The following is an 18,833-nucleotide window of genomic DNA, read 5'->3' on the forward strand; positions in this document are numbered from 1 at the left end:
CATAAATAATTCATAGCAGAGAGCATTAGAAAACCTGTGATAAGCAGTTTTGCTATTAGAATATCTCGAACGTTCTCAGACTGTTTTAACCTTGTAGGAGGTAGGCACAGGGAGAGGGTAACTGCTCAGGTGTGCTGAGTACGTACCATTTTGGAAGGGTAGGAGTGGTTCTGATATATCACAAGGTAGGCAGGAACCTGCCTCCACCCGGGGTTTCACCTGCTCTGACTGTACCAAGTTTCTATTCAGCATATTCCAGAAATGAGATATCAGATACAGGACTTACCTGCTACGTTCAGTGGGTCATAACGTTGATCAGTCTGAATCCGAGTAGTTTCACTGGGGCTATGGAGAAACTTGCCCGAGGCCAGCCGTGAATTTGCTTGAGGAGCGCAGGCGTGGGCTGTGTGAAGTCACCGCTACACAGAATAATGCACAGGCAAGACGAAGGGAAGGGGACAGATCAAAGAACTAGTGATAAGGCAAAGATGACAGGGAATAAATATTTTGGGTAGCCTCTTCATACAAACTTTCCATTAACTTCCACTGGATTGCCTTCTGTGAGACCCGCTGTGCCTAAATAACGAACAGGAAAGGGACTAGCAGACAAAGTAGAAAGGAAGAAAAGTGCTGAGATCAGAGGAGATCAAGAATATGATGGACTGATGAAAAGAACTGAAAGAGAAGAGATGGGGATCTTAAGCCATCCATATTTATTTCTGAATCCGGCATGTTCGCACTTACATTTTAAAACTAGTGCTCTGCATTCATCGCTGGTGAAACCCTTTTGACTTCAGCAGCTCCACCGAACAAGTGCCCTTGATCCTGCATGTTCATTTGCAGTCAGTTTTTCCCACTACAAGCTAACTTTTTTCTTCTTAGCCTTACTCACACTTCTGCATTTACTTGCAAAAGTAATTACTTGCATGTATGCGAGCCTATGGTGGTCTGACAGGGGCAGGGGGCAGAAAATGCAATTTCTCTCCGCCTTTCACGGTATTATTTCAGGGGTGCTTCTTCTTGCCCAGACAACATGTCAGACAATGAAGTCCGGCATCCAGGCACCCCAAAGCATTGCGATAGGCGAGGAAGGGGGCCCGATTAAATATTGAAGCGTACGGGTGCAGTGTGCCGTGGCGGATAGATTACAGGTGGTGAAACCCGGCCTGCCGCGGGGCGGGCAGTGGGCGCCAGGCATGAGGACGGCACGGAGAGGAGCGCGCTGAGGAGCGTGCTGCCATACTATGGTCAGCAGGGAATGGATCTGGCACTGCTTCTGCCTCTGCCACTGTGACTGCGTCATCCTGTGCAGAATGTCTTGTAGGTGACAGGGAGCTCCCCGCGGCCTCGCGCGCCTTGGCCATTGCATGCCGTGCTCCGGCGGGAGCCGTGCCGGGAAGGGAGGGGAGCTGAGGCACGCTGCGGGTTGTCTTTTGTGGATGCTGGACTTTTTTTGCATGGAGATGTTCTGCGCTGCCAGCCATTCGCTCTGGAAAATGGCTTGCAGTTGTATCGCATCGATTGATCGTTTGTCTTTTGCGTGTTTTTAATTCCAGCAATGGGGCAGTAGGATGCTGAGTTGTGTTTGAAAGATATCAGCCATTAGGTTCAGATGATGCCGGCATTAGTCAGGGCTCTTAAATCAGGAGAAGTCGTTACAGTGGGAATATGGGACGGTGACTTGTGAATCAACATGTCGGATTGCTTCTGTCTTTACTTGCTAATAAATAGCATCTATACTCATGGAATAGATACCAGTTTAAAAAGCAGCTAACAAGAGCAGCGATTTATACCTGCTGTAGTTGCCTGGCTGTTTACCTATTTTTCCTCCCTGAAGACCTGCCCGTGACTGTCAGCTCCTGTTAGTTTGCCTGGAAGTGAGGATTCGCAGGGTCACGCAGGGCTGGGCCATGAGGATGGAGGACGGGTGGGTTCACTCTGGGCCTTCGCAGCTACTGCGGCCTCCGCTGCCCTCAAGCCAAGAGCTTGGCTTCTGGTGGTGGTGTGAACAGGATCAGGTGCTCTATTTGAATTCCTTTGGTTTTCTGTTGAATTTATTAGGTTCGTGTTTTTATTATCAAGGAGTAGTATCTGTTGCTAATGCTGTTTTTTCACGTTTTTCCGTAAATCCCCCAATTTATCCTCATTTAGCTGTGTTTTGTAGAAAAATACCCTGCCTTCTAGCACTCTGTCCAGGTACCGATGTCCATCCTGGCTGGCTTACAGCAGCAGCGGGTTTTAAATCTTGCTAAAATGGATCTTGTCTGGATCTTAACAATTAACTAGATGCAAACTGTGTGTTTATGATGTGGTGTTCTCTATGTGCATGTGTTGCTTCAATGCACGTATGGGGCTGCAGGCCCTGCTGTTCTCCATGGTGCAGAAGTGCACACTAAAAACCTGCCCTGGGGACTTTACTGTCTCACTGGAGAGTGAAGAAAGAAGGAGACACTTGAAAAACAGAGAGACTTGCCTTGCAAGGTTGTACGTGGAATTGGGCCAAGAACAGACCGTGGTGCTCCAGGCTCCCTGGGTGCTGCACCGGGCTACACTAAGTATATAGGTTTTTCTAATTTAATGTGTTGCAAGTCTTACTGTTAAACAAAACTAGAGGTGATGTTTGACAAGCCAAGTGTGTAAATATCAGCTGATTGAACTCCTGTACATGTCAGTGGCTCTGTTCTTTCTTCCTTTCAGAGGTTTTCAGAGATCTAATTTGTCCCCCAAAAGGACTAAATTCCTGCTTTTTATTTGATGAAAGGAATTGTAAGTATGATGTGTGTATAAGCAGGCATATGCATGTGTTCATGTGCAAATACACACCTGGTCACACTCTTGCTCATTTGTAATATGTCATATGATGGAGGACATTGATTTGTCCCCTTGGCTTCCTTGTAGCGTCTACTGACTGGGCTCTGGAGTTAGCCAGACCCCCATGCAGTGGCAGTAGGGTTGACAGCTTCGTAGTATCGCTAATCCTCTTGATTTTAACAAAAGTCTTATGATAGTTGGCATTTTTCTTAAAGCTTCACTACAGCCTAGAGACATGAGAGTTTATAAACTAATCTAAACCTTAATTTCAAACCTGGATGTGCAGGAAAGTAGGCTTGATGTACCTTGTAAAAACTATGAAAGGAAAAAGAAAGATAAAAAAGAACAGCAGTCTTTGTGGGCTTGTTTAGATATGGTTTTACTTAATACTTTTTACTTTTTTTTAGCTAGTCTCATCACTTTTAACTTTACGGGTGACTTTTTAAATTCTGGCACTGATTGCCATTTGTCCCCCCATGTCCCCTGTTTGTGGTTATGAAGCTGACAACACAGGAATCACACCCTCAGAAATTCAGCGTCGCCTTTTTTTCCTCAAAAAAAAAAAAAAAAAAAAAAGGGAATTAGTCCCATAGCTTTCCATGCACACACCAATTTTTCAGAGCCAGTTCCCATACCAGAAGCAATCAGTCCCTGGCTGAATAGGATGCTGGTGTATGATGAAGCTCTTCTGGAAACAAGGCCGGCAGCCCCTGCGGAGGAAGGAGGTGCTCACAGTGCTGCTGTAGCAGGTGGCTGGCTGGCTTATCCACCTCTGTGTCATTAGCGCACAATGGAGCAGTCACTGAATTATTTCTCTCTCGCTCTGAGCTCAGTGCAGCAAACAAAACCCTCCTGGGACGCCCCAGTGCCACCTTTCCCCGACCTGTGTGGCTGTTCCCCGTGCTCGTCTTGCTGGCTGTGCTATGCTTCTAGGAGAGCCAAGCGGGGCTCACCCGTTCCCAGCCGGTGCTGCACAGGGTGTGCTGGTGGAAAAGCTTCCTGAGAGAAAAGGCACGGCTTTGCCATCCCCTCTGCCCAGGGAACTGCAGATTCTGTTTTCCAGCTCGTGCTATTCTAGTGGCATGCACACAGCCCAGGCGTGCTCATGCTTTTGCGCAGAACGGAGTAACTCCGTTTCTTCACGCAAGTTTTTAAAGGTCGTGTGGAAACCTGAGTTACAGGGAAAGGTGTGAATTAAGGCAAAAATGCTCCTGCAGCTTTTAAACAGCGAGGGAGCTGCTGACCTGATAGCCCTGGAGCCACCTCATTGGAATGCCTCCTGTTCGCACAGTCACCTCTAGGTATTTATAAATTTCTTTTAAAGCTGTTGGAGCTATCTTTTATGTGAGAGGTAACCCAAGCTGTGCTCCTGTGCGACGGCACTGCTGCTGAAATGAAGTGCACCTGAGCCATGCCCTTTACATATTAAATACGATCCCTGTTGTCAGAGCACAGGTGCTTTCTACAGGAGCTGCTTTAGCACCGAAACGTCTTTATTACATTCAGGGGAAAAAAAAAAAAGGGGGGGGTTTATTGCATTCAGAAAAAAATAAGCTTTTCTTTCCCATCTCAATCAAGACACCAGCATAAAAGCTCATAAATACAATGCTAGTGCCATGATGGATAAACATACAGGATCAAACAATTACCATCACATTTCATGCAAAATAGTTGAATTAACAGCTTGAGCAGTGGACTCAAAGGCACGCTGATTTCATGCTGCTGTGTTCACTAGCACTCCTGGTGCACCAAAGAGGGTTTCTTTCTTGTTGTCTTGCAGCACGGGTTCTCTTGTGGCAGTTTTATCAGGTGACTCCTCTCTGCATCCCCTTTGTCCCATCAGGCTTGTCGAGCGTGCACGAGCATGCCCTGCACTTCCATTTGTTGACTTCCCTAACAGAAAATTTACAAAAAGACCGTGCACAGTGCACACACCTGCTACTGAGGCAGCTTAACTCATTAACCTGTTAATTTGTGGGAGGTGTGAACTACTGTTAGGGTTGGGCATTCCCGTTTTAAATACCAGGCTTGTTTTTCCAGCTTTGGCACTGTCCTCAAACCTTATCTACACCAGAAAGTTCCACCAGTGAACGGGAAATCAGTTTTTAGTTGGAATGAATGGAATTCATACAGACCCCCTGTGCTCACACCCTCATTTCAGTTTAAGTAAGGCCTGCTTTATGTTAGATTAAGGTAATCTGTAAACCTGTACAGGTGAAAAGATAAAGATGAAGGTAAGGCAGTTGAAATGTTGGGAGAGGCACTTTTCAGATCTGTTAAGCTGGCAGTTCCTACAATTCAGTGTAGTACGAGGTAAGACGAGGTTGTGTACAACATTGCTGGGGGATGCTTTTAGGGGATGTTGACTTTTCACTGCTGCAGGCTGGCAGCACTGCCAGCCACCAGGGCACACGGGAGGGAGTCAGAGGAGGGCTCCTTGCTGGCACAGGCCTGGAAATGCTCATTTCACCACGCTCTTCTGGCCTCAGGTCAAACCAAATTTAATTCGGTCTGTATCAAAATGAGTGCCTTAGCTGTGTCAGTAGCAAGTCTCACCTGTAGGTAAATTGATGCAAACAAATTTGGCTTGTGCAGACATGGTCTGGGTGTGATGGAGGCATTTAACTTCTCCCTCCCCGGGCTGGTGAAGCTCATTAAGGCTGGTAAAGCTCTGCAGTTCTTGGAGGAAGGGTTTGGTCAACATGTAAATGATGTTATAGACGGTATTTAACGTCTTCTGTTACAAATGCTGTGGAGGCACCCAGCCTGTGAATAACACTCTATGAAACTGTTTCTGTTTGGAGTTAATGTTTAATAGGAGCGAGGTAAACACGCCATGAGAGCAGGCTTTGTGGCGCTGGACCCAGCCCTGCTGCCTGGTGGCTGTGTTCCCTCGCTCTGCTTCCTGTGACTCAGACGAGCAGCCAGGGTCCTGTACGGGGCTGTAGCTGCTCTCTCGCGTGGCTAGCACCACAAAAAAAAACCCTAATGGCATTAACATTTTTAAAACTGCCCCATTGGACTGTCCTTCGCCTCAGCCCTTTCAGAGGATGCTCTCTGCAGCGTTTCTGACCCGTGGGCTGTTGCACGTCAGATGAGGTGAGATGTCCCAAATACTTGGGTTACAAACACTGTGGTGGCACGGTGGCACACACGAGGGGCTCTGGCTCTGCCCGCCTGCAGCTCAGTGAGCCCCCTTCGCAGCCCTTTACCCGGCCACGGGCACTTAGCTCTGCTTGACCTGCTGTGTCATCCAACTCTGTTCATACCAGCTCGGGGCCCAGAAGCAGTACAGGCACCCTGCTTTATCTTTGTGCTTTATCTAGGCTAATTAGGTTGGCGTTTTGTCCCGGATAATGGTCTCTACTGAGTCTGAGCACAGTGTCGCTGCACAGCGGCCTTGTGCCTGCTTCCTGCGCCGGCTGCCTTGGTGGGTGCTGCCTGGTGGCCTCTGACTGTGCCAGGACATCTCCAAGACCTGCTGTCCCCACCAGGACAGCCAGAACAGGCCCAGAGCAGGTCCTGCTTCCCCGCGGGCAGACTCCCAGCGCCTGCACCCCACACAGACCCCGTGGCGGGGCGTCACGGTGACGTGACACAGCAGCATCCCCACCTGTGGCGATGGGCTGAGGTCTCCTGGGCAGCTGGACAAAGTGCTGACAGTCCCGGCAGCAGTGAGATTGCCCAACAGCAGCAAGGGAGCTAAAATTACACCCGGCTGTGGGCGCTGGGAACCGATGCTTTGCAGAAAACTTCCCCCATCCTGCCAGAGCGGAGCCTGAGCTCGCTTGATTTCACATCCCCATCGCACTGTTGGGCTGCCCGATGGGCAGCAGCACTGCTGGGAGCGGGTAATGCCTCTCCGACCTGCACAGGAGAAGGGGGAGATGGTGGTGAAGAAACCAAAATGCACTTTCCAGATAACAGAGAGGATTTGCAGGGTGGCCACCAGTAGCTGGCTGTAGCACAGCTCAGTGCCCTGCCATGGTGCACCGGTTGGAAATATTTTTGACATTTTTTTTCCGTCAAAAAATGCCAATTTATTTGAGAAGTATTTCTATGGAAAAAAAAAAAAAAAAAAAAGCTTTGCTGGAACTTGTAACCTGGCATGATCTCTTCTGGTCAGAATAAGCAAATGTTTGTGGCACGTTCCTAGGACATACCTGATGATGGGGCAGACCTGAACCTGATTTTCCCATAGTCCAAGTACAAGCTGAAACGATCCAGCAGCAGGGAGAGGCATCTGTCTGTCTGTCACCTCTCTTCCTGCCATAGTCTGCTGTTTTATTTCAGGCAAAACCATCATGTTCTGCTCATATGCAGACTGTGATTTTTCAATCTCAGCTGTATTTCCTATTCAGCACTGGCCCTCGACCCTTCCCCTAGCCCACCACGTTCATCACACTGGTCTGTGAGCACCACAAGGCTATAGGGCTTGCAGAGCCCCTGCTCTGCTTCCAGTGCATAAAACAAATAAAAGATCTGCTGGTGGTCCCATTGGGGTTTCTGTACTGAAGAACCACCAGTTGCTCAGGGAAATGGGCCAGGTTTGGCCATTTGCTTGCATGCACGCAGCCAGCGGTGCTCGCAGTTGTAGCGTGAGTAAATCTCTGGTGGGTGTCAGGGCACAGTGGTGCAGGAGGTGCCAGGAGCAGCCGCTAACACACAGACACCGTCGCCCTGCCGTGAAGCGGTGCCCCTCTGCCATGAGCTCCCCTTCACCATCTCCAGCCATGGGGACGGTGCCGCTGCCCTCCTGGAGCCAGCAGGGAAGGGCAGAGCCAGAGCATCCAGCTGGCAAACCTTCTCCCATAAGCTAGAGGAGAAAAAGCAAATGGAAAACTTCTGTGTGTTCCCAAAATCTGCCGTGAGCTGAGTCACAAGATGCTTATATAAAGCGCAGTTAATTATTACAAAGCAATGAAGCAAGGAAACATGGACGTTCACAGCGTATCTCCTGCATTAATTAGGTTGCTAAAAATGTAGATCGCCACAGCTAAGATTGCTGTGGATGGGTCAGGAGCAAAACGGCCTCCTGGTTGTGCTGAGAAGTGCTGTTCTTCGTGCTGCTGCTCCCAAAAGCTGGCAGGGTCGGAGGCAGCTTGTGGTGCCACTTGTGGTGTGCGTTTATATGAGGATGCCATTGCAAGAGCACCTACTGCTCGTGTCTGCTCATGTCTGGGAAATACCTAAGGAGGTGGGGAGAAGCGGAACCTAGAAAGGTCCGCCTGAATTTAAAAAAAACTCCTTCAAATAGATGTCTGCTCTATGTGCACCACAGAGCATACACGTATGAAACCAAGCATAAAAATAGTCCCCATGTTCAATTTCTGAGCTGAACATGCTAAAAGCAAGCTGAAGGACGAGAGAACCACAGAGCTCCACTACTGCACAACACGAAGTGCTCTGCAGACTTCACATCAGGTGGTGGTGTGCCTGGGTCTGCCCAGAACTCCAGACTGGGAATAAATCTAGCAGCACTTGTGCTTCTGGCAGTGAATAGACCTGAAAGCTCGGGCTGGGCTTTTAAGTGTATTGGCCAGCCTCGGCAAAATCTTGGTCGCCAAAATAGGGTGCGTCTAAGGTTTCATATTAGCGTAGAAGAAAGATTGGTTTCAGTAAGATCACAGGAAGGTTGTAAGAGGGAATTAATTCTTAAGGCTGTGGGTAACTCAAGCATTACAAAAACGAGTGCTGAAGAGAAATGGTGTGTTCCCCACTGCTGGCAAAAAGAGCTGGGACACAGGTAGCAAGGGCTGTAACTGCCCTGCACACCCTCTTACCCCCCAACACCACCACGTACAGCTTCCCTCAAACTCCCTTCCTATCACTTCCAGTTCACTGAGCTCACTGCTCGTCCTCAGGTGGCAGTGTCTGATCAACTTCTACTCCTCTGCCTCTTATCTGAGAGAGCTTCCTCCTCCTCTTCTATCCACGTTTGCCTTCTTTTGTCTAGTTTTTTGGAGTACTTCACTTCCGAAGCACGTGGAGAGGAAAATCATGCCAAGCAAAATGAACGCATAGACGCCAGTAAAAGAGAAGAAAAATGAATTTGGAAAAGGTTTATGGGAACAACTGTTTTGCTGCAGCATGGTGATATGTCTAAGAAATCTCAACCTGTAAAAGAAAGGAATTAGTCATTATTCAGAAAGCACTGTTACATATTTTAAGATATCCAAGAGAGAATTAGGGCATTTTGGGGTCCATGCAATCATGTACCCTGTGCATCTGAAAAATTGCCTGTCTTTTTAAATGAATGTACAAATAAAAATATCTGCAAATTTGTCACTGCTGCTGTAAAGAGTTTTTGAATGTTGGTTTTTTACTTATTTAGGTTGTAAGTAGCTTCTTCTGATTTTTTTTTTTGGGGGGGGGGTTGTCTGTCCAAAGAGGAGGGCATTTCTGTAGAAAATATGGAGAAATTTGCAATTTCAAAACATAATGATGAGCTTTATGTGCTTCAATTTCACACTATGACCAAATAATAACAACAAAATGCTGCCAACTGAAACAGTCATCTACAGTTCTCTCTCTCTCTCTCTATATATATATAAACAATCAGGATTTATTAACAGGTAGAGCTCATCTCTGGATGAAGGAGTGAAATTAAATTATTTCCGTGAAGAGAGGGAAAAAATTTCACGTAGCATTGTCTGAACTGCCTTGTGGTCTGCCCTAGGAATATATCAGGTATTTGCTGTACCACAGACAATTTTTAAAGCCAGAGTTCATTATGCAACCATGCATTACGACCAGAGGCTATGTATTTAGTTTCAGTATGGTCCTAATCCTGCTAACATACACATACATAACAGAAAATAGAAGTAAACTTGTTGAATTTACTTCGGCTCCTTCATGCTGAAAATTAAGATGGGCTTGTTGGCAGATTATGGTGGTTACTTATTTACCTGCCAGCTATGCAGGTGAGATCAGCTCAAGAAAGCTGCAGATGATGAAAAGCCGTAATCCCAACTTCTAGATGTGCTCTGCAATGTTGCCCTGAAAAGGTTTCTTCGAGCAGCTTTCCAGATTGATTTGGTTTGATTTGCTTGGTTTTAAACCTATCCAGTTGGTCCCTAACAGCACCTACAGGGAAAAGGAGTCTGTGTTTTCTGTGGTGTCAGCAGCCTGGTGCTAGGCTCCTTCTGCATTTCTAGCATTAGTCAAATTGGCCACAAGGCCTCATTTTTCTGGGCATTTAGATGAAAGAGAAGATTCATGCCAAAGTACCAGATTAAGATGGTGTCATTAGAGCCTCCTTTATACTTCGACATAATTTACTGCCAAAAAAGAATTGTGGTTCCTGCAGCCTCAACCTCTGGCATCCTTCTTAACATCCTTCTTAACATTGGCACTTACATTTAGCCACCTCTCCAAGCAGAGGGCAGACTTCTGTTTGGTACTGTGAGTCTTTATACAAAGGTAGTTCTTTTGTGATCAAACCAGTGGCGAATATGGCTGAGGCTTGTCATGATGGAATTTTTTAGCCGATGACAGAGGAGTAACTGACTTAAACTCTGAAATTCTTTCATCCACAAGTCTGCTTATTGAAATATTCGACATATATGTGTGTATGCAGCTGCATCACACCAAAGCCCGAGGTCCAAACAGGTGACATTACTAACTATGGGGAGTTTGGTCCAGTTCCACAAGTTGGGGATGGGACCTCATGTGTCTTCCTACCCTGTTCAGAAGTGTTTATTGATAAGGTCAGCGTCGGTTGCTTTCCCAGTAGCATTCTCTTGTTTTCTCTGTAGGTCCAGCTGCCCAGCGCCAGGTCCAGAATGGGCCATCCCCAGATGAGATGGAAGCACAGAGGAGGTAAGTTGGGTTCATCAATTATGGTAGATTTCTAGTTTGTAATTTGATGTGCGTGCAGTCCTTGCTCGCTAATAAGTACTGTTTCTTCCTACTCGTACCTGGTTTATGTTGATTCTGAGTAGTTTGTAATTATTGGTAATAATTCTGTAATAACTTTTTAAAGGGTGAAGTGAACTGAAGCCCTAGGTAAACTCTGCTCAAGGGCAAGTGTGAGGCATGTTCATGTTCAGAGTTAAAGACAAAACATGTTTACAAGCAATCTGTAGAGTGTGTGTTTCTCAGCATGTTAAGAAAGCTTAACCATTCCCTGTTCTGGATCACTTACTGGCCGTTGCTAGTCATGTTGCCCAGGAAGCATTGATGGTATATATACCCTGTCAGTAATAACTTAGGCTCACTTTGCCTATGGCTACTTCCTATATCATATCCCATTCCTTTTATGAATGTTTTGCTCTAAACAGGATAATAAATGAAACTGTGAAATCATACCCGTCACCTCTACATGCATGCCTCGACTTAGTGCCGTAATTACATGTGGCCTTTTCTCTGGCTGCTAGCAGTGGTCTCCGTGATGCCAAAGGGGAAGGTGGGCAGGAGTGTCCTTCCTTATATGCCTTCTCCATAATCAAGCTATAAGGGCAATGTTCCCATTTCAGCTTTGCTGATTCAGCCAAGACTCCTGTAGCAGCAGTATCTTCAGCTTCCCTTGCCAAGCAGAAGATGTACTTGTCCCATTCTGGACAAGGTCTTCTAGTCTGACCGGCCACCCAGGCTGTCAGAGCTGGGATCTGGCTGCCTGGCATCAGCTGTGTCCAGCCCAGCAGCACTGCACAGCCAGGTTTGTGCCTCCCTGTTGAAGTATAGGTTAAAGTACAGGCTAAAAAGGCACCTCTGTACACCGTATTTCTGCTTACTGCAAATGTGTTTAGCCTGCTCTGTGAGAAACACCACAGCGTGTTCTCCCCAAAAATGCGTAGCTAAAAGTTGGTGAGCCTCCCTTCACCAGGAGCGTGTTGGAGTACAGGAACCAGCAGGACCTGTTGCTGATCACCATTTGGTGCGTGATTGTTTAAAAACTGTGTTTGCATTTGCTTCTGTAAACAGAGGAGGGTCAGCAAGAGCGCAGTTAGCTCAGAGGACTTGGCTGGGTGCGTGGTTTGGATAATAAATAGCTTCGCAAGGCGGTTACTGCAACCAGACCTGCAGGTGCAGCTCAGCATGGTGGTTGTTGGCCTGAGGTGACAGAGGCTCAGGTCTCAGTGGGCTCTGCCTTCATTTGTAGGCACAACTTGTGAGCAGGCAAGGTGCCCCCTTGTAGGTCCAGCGAGTGCCTTGGCCCCGTGAGTGGCGCAGCTGGTGCCACACGCTCCTGCAGCAGCACAGATGGAGTGCTGCAGTACGTCGTCTGTGTTGATGCTCCAGGACGACCATTCTGACTGCCCCCTACACAAAACCATGTATAGCTGTTACACAGGCTGTGGTGGGTGCTTAGGTTTCTGTTACAGGCAGCCCTCCATACAATTCTCTTTTCCCTTCTCCAAGAATTGCATGTAAAGTGTAAGGAAACTAGTTCCCTGCTCCCAAATGGCCTGAGGTTGAAGAAGGATTGTTAAATGGCTATTAAAAGTGACTATTAAATGCCTCAGTGCGTGATGATATGCCAGTCGGGATTATTAAGGGTTACTTTGATAGCTGAGCTATCAAAAAGGTGAGAGGAGAGCTCTTGCTCCACACCTGCGTGCTGCACAGCCTGGCTGGAAGACATGGTCCCAGACTTGATCGAGCCAGGGGGAATTGCTGAAAGTGCAGACTGCATGAAACTCAGACCCCAAATTTAGGTGTCTGAGTCTGTATATTCAAGGTGTAACCAGTTTAAGTTAGAAAAAATAGTGATCTATTTATTTTTGGTTGGTTGTTTGCTTGGAGACAGTAAGAGCCCTTTGGGTAGATATTTTTCCACTGCTACAGGGCACATGGTTCTGGGAAAGCTTCTTTTGCTCCCCTGGACTGCAATAAGCTCTGCCAGTAGATGCACTTAGACATTATTGCATCTGCACTAGAGGACTTTCAGTTTTAATTATGCTAACGCCCTCTTAAAGCATAGAGCAGCCCTAATTTTAGGCCTAGCTTTTTTTGAACATCTTATAAGCAGGCAAGGAAATCAAGTTCTGGTAACTGCCCTGCAAATTGGTCTGTTTTAAAGATTTTTAAAGACCTTTACACGAATGTGAAAAGAATATATTGTATGTCAGAGGATGCAGTTTGTTCCTTCTTGTATTTTACTCCTGGCACACTCCTTAAGCAGCCTTGTGCAAATCTTGGTCTTTATTTAGTTCCACTGGAACAAATTTGACTTCCTAAAAGTGTAAGAAGTTCTCCTTTTAGCACACGTGGGAGGGTGTGCTTGGCTCATACAAGCTGTTGCTGCCCAGGGGCAGGCAAGGCTAGTATCAGCCCAAAAGACTTCAAATGCCTGTGGCTGGACCCTTGTTCTGGGGAGCACCCAGCCCCGGCGTCTACACCAGGGGCTTCAGCGGCTTGAAGTCTTGCCCATCTCCCTTTCCAAGTCTGTCTTGCTGGAGTTTTCCACATCGGTCCTCCAGATAAACCTAGAATTTCTCCAAGGTTTAAAGAGGAAAATTCACATGTTAAGTCCTTTATCATCAAATCTTGCTAGTAAGTGCCAAGATACTGTAGGGGACAGTACGCTTAGGGAATTTTTAGTACATCTCTTCACCACTGAAATTTTAGAAGTGCAACTGATGCTGCTGCATAGGTGTTCAGCACAAAACTATCCAGTATGAGCCAAGCTGAAGAACAGATTTCTCTTTGGTTTAGATTGTTGGAGCTGAAATGAAACCACTGGAATCAGCCAGCCAAGGCTGTTTCTCAAAACTGTTTCCCCTTTGCACTTTGCACATATAATAATTTTCTGAGATGCCTCTAATGATTTTCCAGAAATTGCTTGTGTTCAGTGAAATGCATGTCCTGAACATAATACCAGGTTAAGATTGATCTCTCCACAGTGAATAATTATAATTGTGAATTTTTCTGTTCCATCTATGTTTTCCATCTATTGAATTAGAATTGAAACACAGGAAAATTGTTTTGCAAATTAAGACATTCTTTTAGTTCCTACATAACTTAACTTTATTTTTCTGGGTATTTTTTCTTATTTTTTATTTGCATGTAAATAAGATAGAATTCTTTAAAAATAGCAGACTCATTTGAAAGTAGAAGTAAGCAAAAATGCAACAGGGAGATCTTTTTGAAATATTATGTAAAGAATCAACATAGAAGTGTTGCCTGTGGTTAATTAAGCTTGCCTTACTGTACAAAACAAGAAATAAACTTCTTGCAGAAAAAAGAAAGAAATCTCTTTGCAATTAAGACTGGCCCAGACTAGGTGGAACAAATTCAAGGCAACGTTGGTTTAGAGATCGTGGAAGAAAATGATAATAGACCTTATTGCCAAATGCTTCAATAAGGTAATTCAGAGTTGTGGTTTAGTACTGTTGAAAGCCTCAGTTCATATCCACGTGTGTGGTAAAAATAAGTGGCTTTTTTAGCTGTCAATATTTCTGACTAGAGAATGGCAGGGAGGGCTCATGGCAGGGGCAGCAGTGACAGCTATTTCTGCAGAAGTGTTAAAGCGTGCGAGAGAAGACCTCTGCTGATAGATACTGGCAACTGCACGTCCCTGGAAAGCAGAGCTTGGGTAAAGGCTCCTTCCTCGGTGCTAGGCAGTGCATTTCCCTGCCTGGGCAACCCGGGAGCTGGCAGCTCCTGAGGATGCACAGAACAGCGGTGTAATTCTGTGATGAACACATGTGGAGGAAACGCAGTGCTGCAGGTCCTCCCTGGCAGTGTGGCAGTGCTCTGCTCACCTGCAAAGCCCTGCTGTGCCAACAAGGGACCCGTTGCAGAGTTGCCTGGTGTGGATCAACCAGCTCGTGACTCAAGCATCTGCGGTGTCCTGCAGGTGCCAGGCCCTGTCCTGATTACGTGTCCCCAGCACCTGCAATGGCACCGCTGTGGCCAGGGCAAGTGAAGTCAAGACCACGTCCATCTTGCAGGAACAGTGGTTGTGTGGAGGACTGGCTCACCTACCTGAGATGTACAGCTTGAGGGCCTCTCAGTGCATATAGCTCTGACAAAAAAAAAATAAGGAACACATAATGACTGATTTTTTTTTCGTTGCTGTTTCAGACAAGTGATGGAGCAGCAGCAACAGCGCCAGGAATCCCTGGAAAGAAGAACCTCTACCACAGGCATGTATCAAACACCTGGAAACAAAGCAGCTATAGTTCTCCCTGCATGTCTCCTTTAGCTATAGTTGTTTTTTTTGTGGTGCTATGCGGGAGCTAGGCTGCTAAAAATTACAGAATCACAGAATGGTGGAGGTTGGAAAGGACTTCTGGAGGCCATCTGGTTCAACCCCCAGCTCAAGCAGGGACACCCAGAGCAGGTGACAATGTCCAGACAATGTCCACACTGCTTTTGAATACCTCCAAGGAGGGAGACTTGTGCACCTCTCTGGACAACCTGTGCCAGTGCTGGAACAATGGTTTTAGTAAGAATTTGATTTTACAGCATTTGCAGCTAGGGACTTGAATGCACTCGGGCATGGTGTGTTGTTTCACAGAGGCTCATGTCCGAGCCCGCAGGTGGAGCTAGGCAGATTAGGGGCCAGCCAAAACTGCTAAGCAGAGGGGGATTTTTGGCATACCAAGGTGGGGCTGGCCAAGGTGGCAGTGACTCCTCGTTCCCAGGGGATGTCAGCGCGAAGGGGTGGACGTGCTGGCTGTACCGGGTCGGGGCCTCCCCGTCGCCCTGCGGCACAAAGCCAAATACAGCGCAGAGTAAAAGAGAGCCCTAGAGTCTCATCGGTGGGGATTTTGTAGTCATGAAGTAAGGAATCTTCTGTGTGCTTAATGGAAAATACATACATATTTAATGAGCTTATGAAAATCTTCTATAGCGTATTAAGTTGCACAAGGCTGAGCGAAGAATAGAAAGACAGGAATAGTGTATAACTATGAAGTATGGCTCTGCCTCCATGAAAGAAGGCAGTAACTGGGCCAAGATGGTCTGCTTTAGGCTTTTGTGGAAGTTTTCGTGGTTAATTTGGCCACATAAATTATGTTTTCTCCTCAGCAGTTACATCTTCTCAGTTGTTTTTGACTTGAAATCAGCTCAGATGCATGCATACCTTAGCCAGTGACATAAGTCGACAGACTCTGTTTGGGCAGAGGTTTCCGTGTGCTCTTCTGCATCAGGAAGTGCAGCCAAAATCCCACCTGGGCACCCACAAGAAGTGGGACGTGGCCCCTGGAGCATTCTGGGTTTCCCTCCTGGCTACAGGGTGGCCACTGCTGTGTTCAGTGCGTCCCCTGCAGCTCCCCTGGTGCGAGGGTGACGCTGGAGACCCTGACGGATTCACATGGGGCTCACCGGCACCGGAGCACACAGCCCATCCCAGGCGGTGAGGTCCTGCTCTGCACAGCCCCTAGTTCTGCTGAGGGCTGGAAGCCCCTAGCCTGGAGTCTGTGCCATCTCCTCTTTGCTTTGTTTGTGCTTCTGTTCACATTTATTTTTTGTTTCCTTTTTCTCCATAGTGCTTTGCCTTGGTTTCGTTCCTCACTGCATGCCCATCTTATTCTTTTTTTCATTTGTCTTTTCTGTTCTTTTAGTTCCCACCCCTCACATAGGCGTGTGCTCTCCCCCCTCTCAGCACCAGCCTCCTGCTCCTGCCTCTGGTGCCTCCCCTTTGCCACCCCCCCATGCCAGAGCTGTCCCTTCCCCTCCTGCTGTCCCAGAGCTCACTCGAAAATCCTCTTTGCGATGCCCGGGGAGAGCCAGCGAGCCCCCACAGCTCCTGCACAGACACTCGGCCTCCAAGCTGCCGACGGCCCCGGGTTCCTCCCCTCCAGCCTGCCCAAGCCGCAGGCCCGTCATGCCAAGCATCGGGCGGACCTCGCTGTCTCCGCCACCTCCCCACCCTTCCCACTTTCCCTTCGCTTCTCGCCAGCCCCTCAGGCGCTCCTCTCTCTGCAGCTCTCCTTGGACTTCTGCTGCCCCCGTCACAAATGATGCCCCCCTAAGGCAGAGGGGTGACGTCCTGCAGCCCCGCGGTCCCACCATCCTGCCCGTGATTCCTGCCCCGCTTGACAGGGTCAGGGAACCCACGGGTAAAGCAGGGCAGGAAGGCTTGGCCGGCGTACCTCTGAATGGCCACCCCAAAGTGCAAATTGCTTCAGGCTCCCCTAGGACCCAGGTGAGAAGCGTGCCTGGGTCTTTCTTTCCACGCCTAGGAGCTGCACCCTCCTCCCAGCTGCCCGTGATTGCCAGGCCCCCCGGCTCCTTTGGCCAGGCCCCGTCCCTGTCCTCCCCTCCGTCACCTCGCCCCCCACAGCAGTGGTGCCAGCCCATGTCACACTGTCTTCCATTGCCTCCCCCTTACGCTGCTGGGTCTGAGGTGACTATGTCCGAGAGGACCCCTCTTTACATGACTTCATCAACCATTTCCCACTTGAGTAAGTACTGATTTTCAATGAGTTGTGACCTGTAAAAGGCTTAGCTTTGAGCTACCTACAAAGCCGCATTCGCACTGCCCATGACCACTAGAACAAAGCCTGAGAAACCCAAGACCACTCCTGTCGTACACGATTTCTGAAACCAAGGTAGAAAACCATAGAAGGTACTCAGGACTGGTCTGAGGACCTTCTCAGATAAAAGCAGGACAAAAAGCAAAAATTACAGGGCCAGGGCCCTGTAGCTGGGTTGTTGCAATGCATATTCCCACTGTATTAGCCCAGGAGGAGGTTTATATCATTCGGCAGAGTCAAATTGCATTTGGCAGCGAGCTTCATTCAAAGCCTCTGTTCATTCAGCTCCAAACTTAGTGATGGGCCCTTCTGAAGCTGGAGGCCAGGTCTGTGGTAGACTTGTTGTCTGTGTAGCAATATTGGTAGAGGCTGGGATTTTTTTTCTTTCACTCAAGTGGTATTTCTGACCAGTAAAAGATGCAACACTGATTTTGTTGGAGTTATGCAGAATCTTATGTGCTTATATAATTTATTTCCTTCTAGAAACTCTCTTTCTGGTGTAAACTGCATTAATAGTTGAGGTCTTGTCACTATAATTGTTCCAGCAAACCTTTTTCAATGCAAGCAGATCAAGAGCTTGGGTCTGCACTTTACATATGGTCTTGATTCCTAGTGCTCATCTAAAGCCTGCTGTGTGAGCAACTACGAGTAATGCCTATTTGTAATTCAGATCATACTTTTTGTGACTTGGATCCATTCCTGTCCATAAGCACATATAATGCTTAAATTATGTGCCTAGAAAAGGAATAAAACTGAGACATTTCCTTCCACTTAGTGCTAAAAATATTACTACAGCCACTGGAGGCTCAGTCCTTCAGCTGATACAAGTCCTTGAAATCCATTTAGTTCAATAAAGTTATTTTAAACTTACATCAGTCCATTATTTTGACTCGGTTCAATTTTTGCCTCAGGCTGGCCTCTAATTAGGTGTGTGTAGTTTTGCAATTACAATTAACTGTACCCACAATGAATTACTAGCTATTGTGTTTGTGAACCAAAGAGGGCTTGAAACGTTTAAAGTATTTCTAATAGCAGCTATGCTTCACTTCAAGAATGGAATCAAGAGCGTGAAATCATGCAGAAGTAACCACAGAAATAAGGTAGTATTATGAAAAACCCTAGGTAAGAAGAAAACCAGGCTGCCAGTGTTAATTTCCAAATGTTGCTTGGTGAAAACCCTCCTGTCTTTGAAAATAACACTTACTGAACAATTGAACCTGTGATTATGTATCAAGATCAGCCTGTTCTGAGGGCATAATGTAGGGAAATACCCTCCTGGTGTTGTACGCATTCAGCTGACCCATTACAGGCAAAGTGCTGCAAAGCCTAGAGCGGCTTGTTGTCCACGTGCAGAAAACTATGAGAAGAGCAGAAGAAAGGTGCCACGTTGTCTGTGCTTTGTATTCAGCACAGTATAAAATACTGGCCCAGAGGGGGAAGGTTGGTTGGTAGTGATGGGGTCTTGCAGAACACAACTGCAGCTCGTTGACCATTGCTGCAACACCGTTCAGGAGGACACAACCATAGCTGATTGACCATCCACCGTTCCCTATTCCTCTAGGTGCTTGGTGCTTCCTGGCATCGCTTGCTCGT

At 47.2% G+C, this 18,833-nt stretch overlaps 1 protein-coding gene across 7 annotated transcripts in view; it reads left to right on the forward strand.

Moving 5' to 3' along the window:
• The window catches only part of EVL (Enah/Vasp-like), a 146,197-nt gene that overhangs the window by 115,011 nt on the left and 12,353 nt on the right, over positions 1 to 18,833 (forward strand). For all 7 annotated transcript variants that reach the window (XM_035566827.2, XM_035566829.2, XM_035566825.2 and 4 more), the window contains 2 exons: positions 10,569 to 10,632; positions 14,842 to 14,903. In XM_035566827.2, coding sequence (XP_035422720.1) covers positions 10,569 to 10,632; positions 14,842 to 14,903 — 126 coding nt within the window. The remainder of the gene's footprint in view (positions 1 to 10,568; positions 10,633 to 14,841; positions 14,904 to 18,833) is intronic.

This window comes from Cygnus atratus, chromosome 5 (genome assembly GCF_013377495.2).
Source record: "Cygnus atratus isolate AKBS03 ecotype Queensland, Australia chromosome 5, CAtr_DNAZoo_HiC_assembly, whole genome shotgun sequence".
Taxonomy (NCBI): domain Eukaryota; kingdom Metazoa; phylum Chordata; class Aves; order Anseriformes; family Anatidae; genus Cygnus; species Cygnus atratus.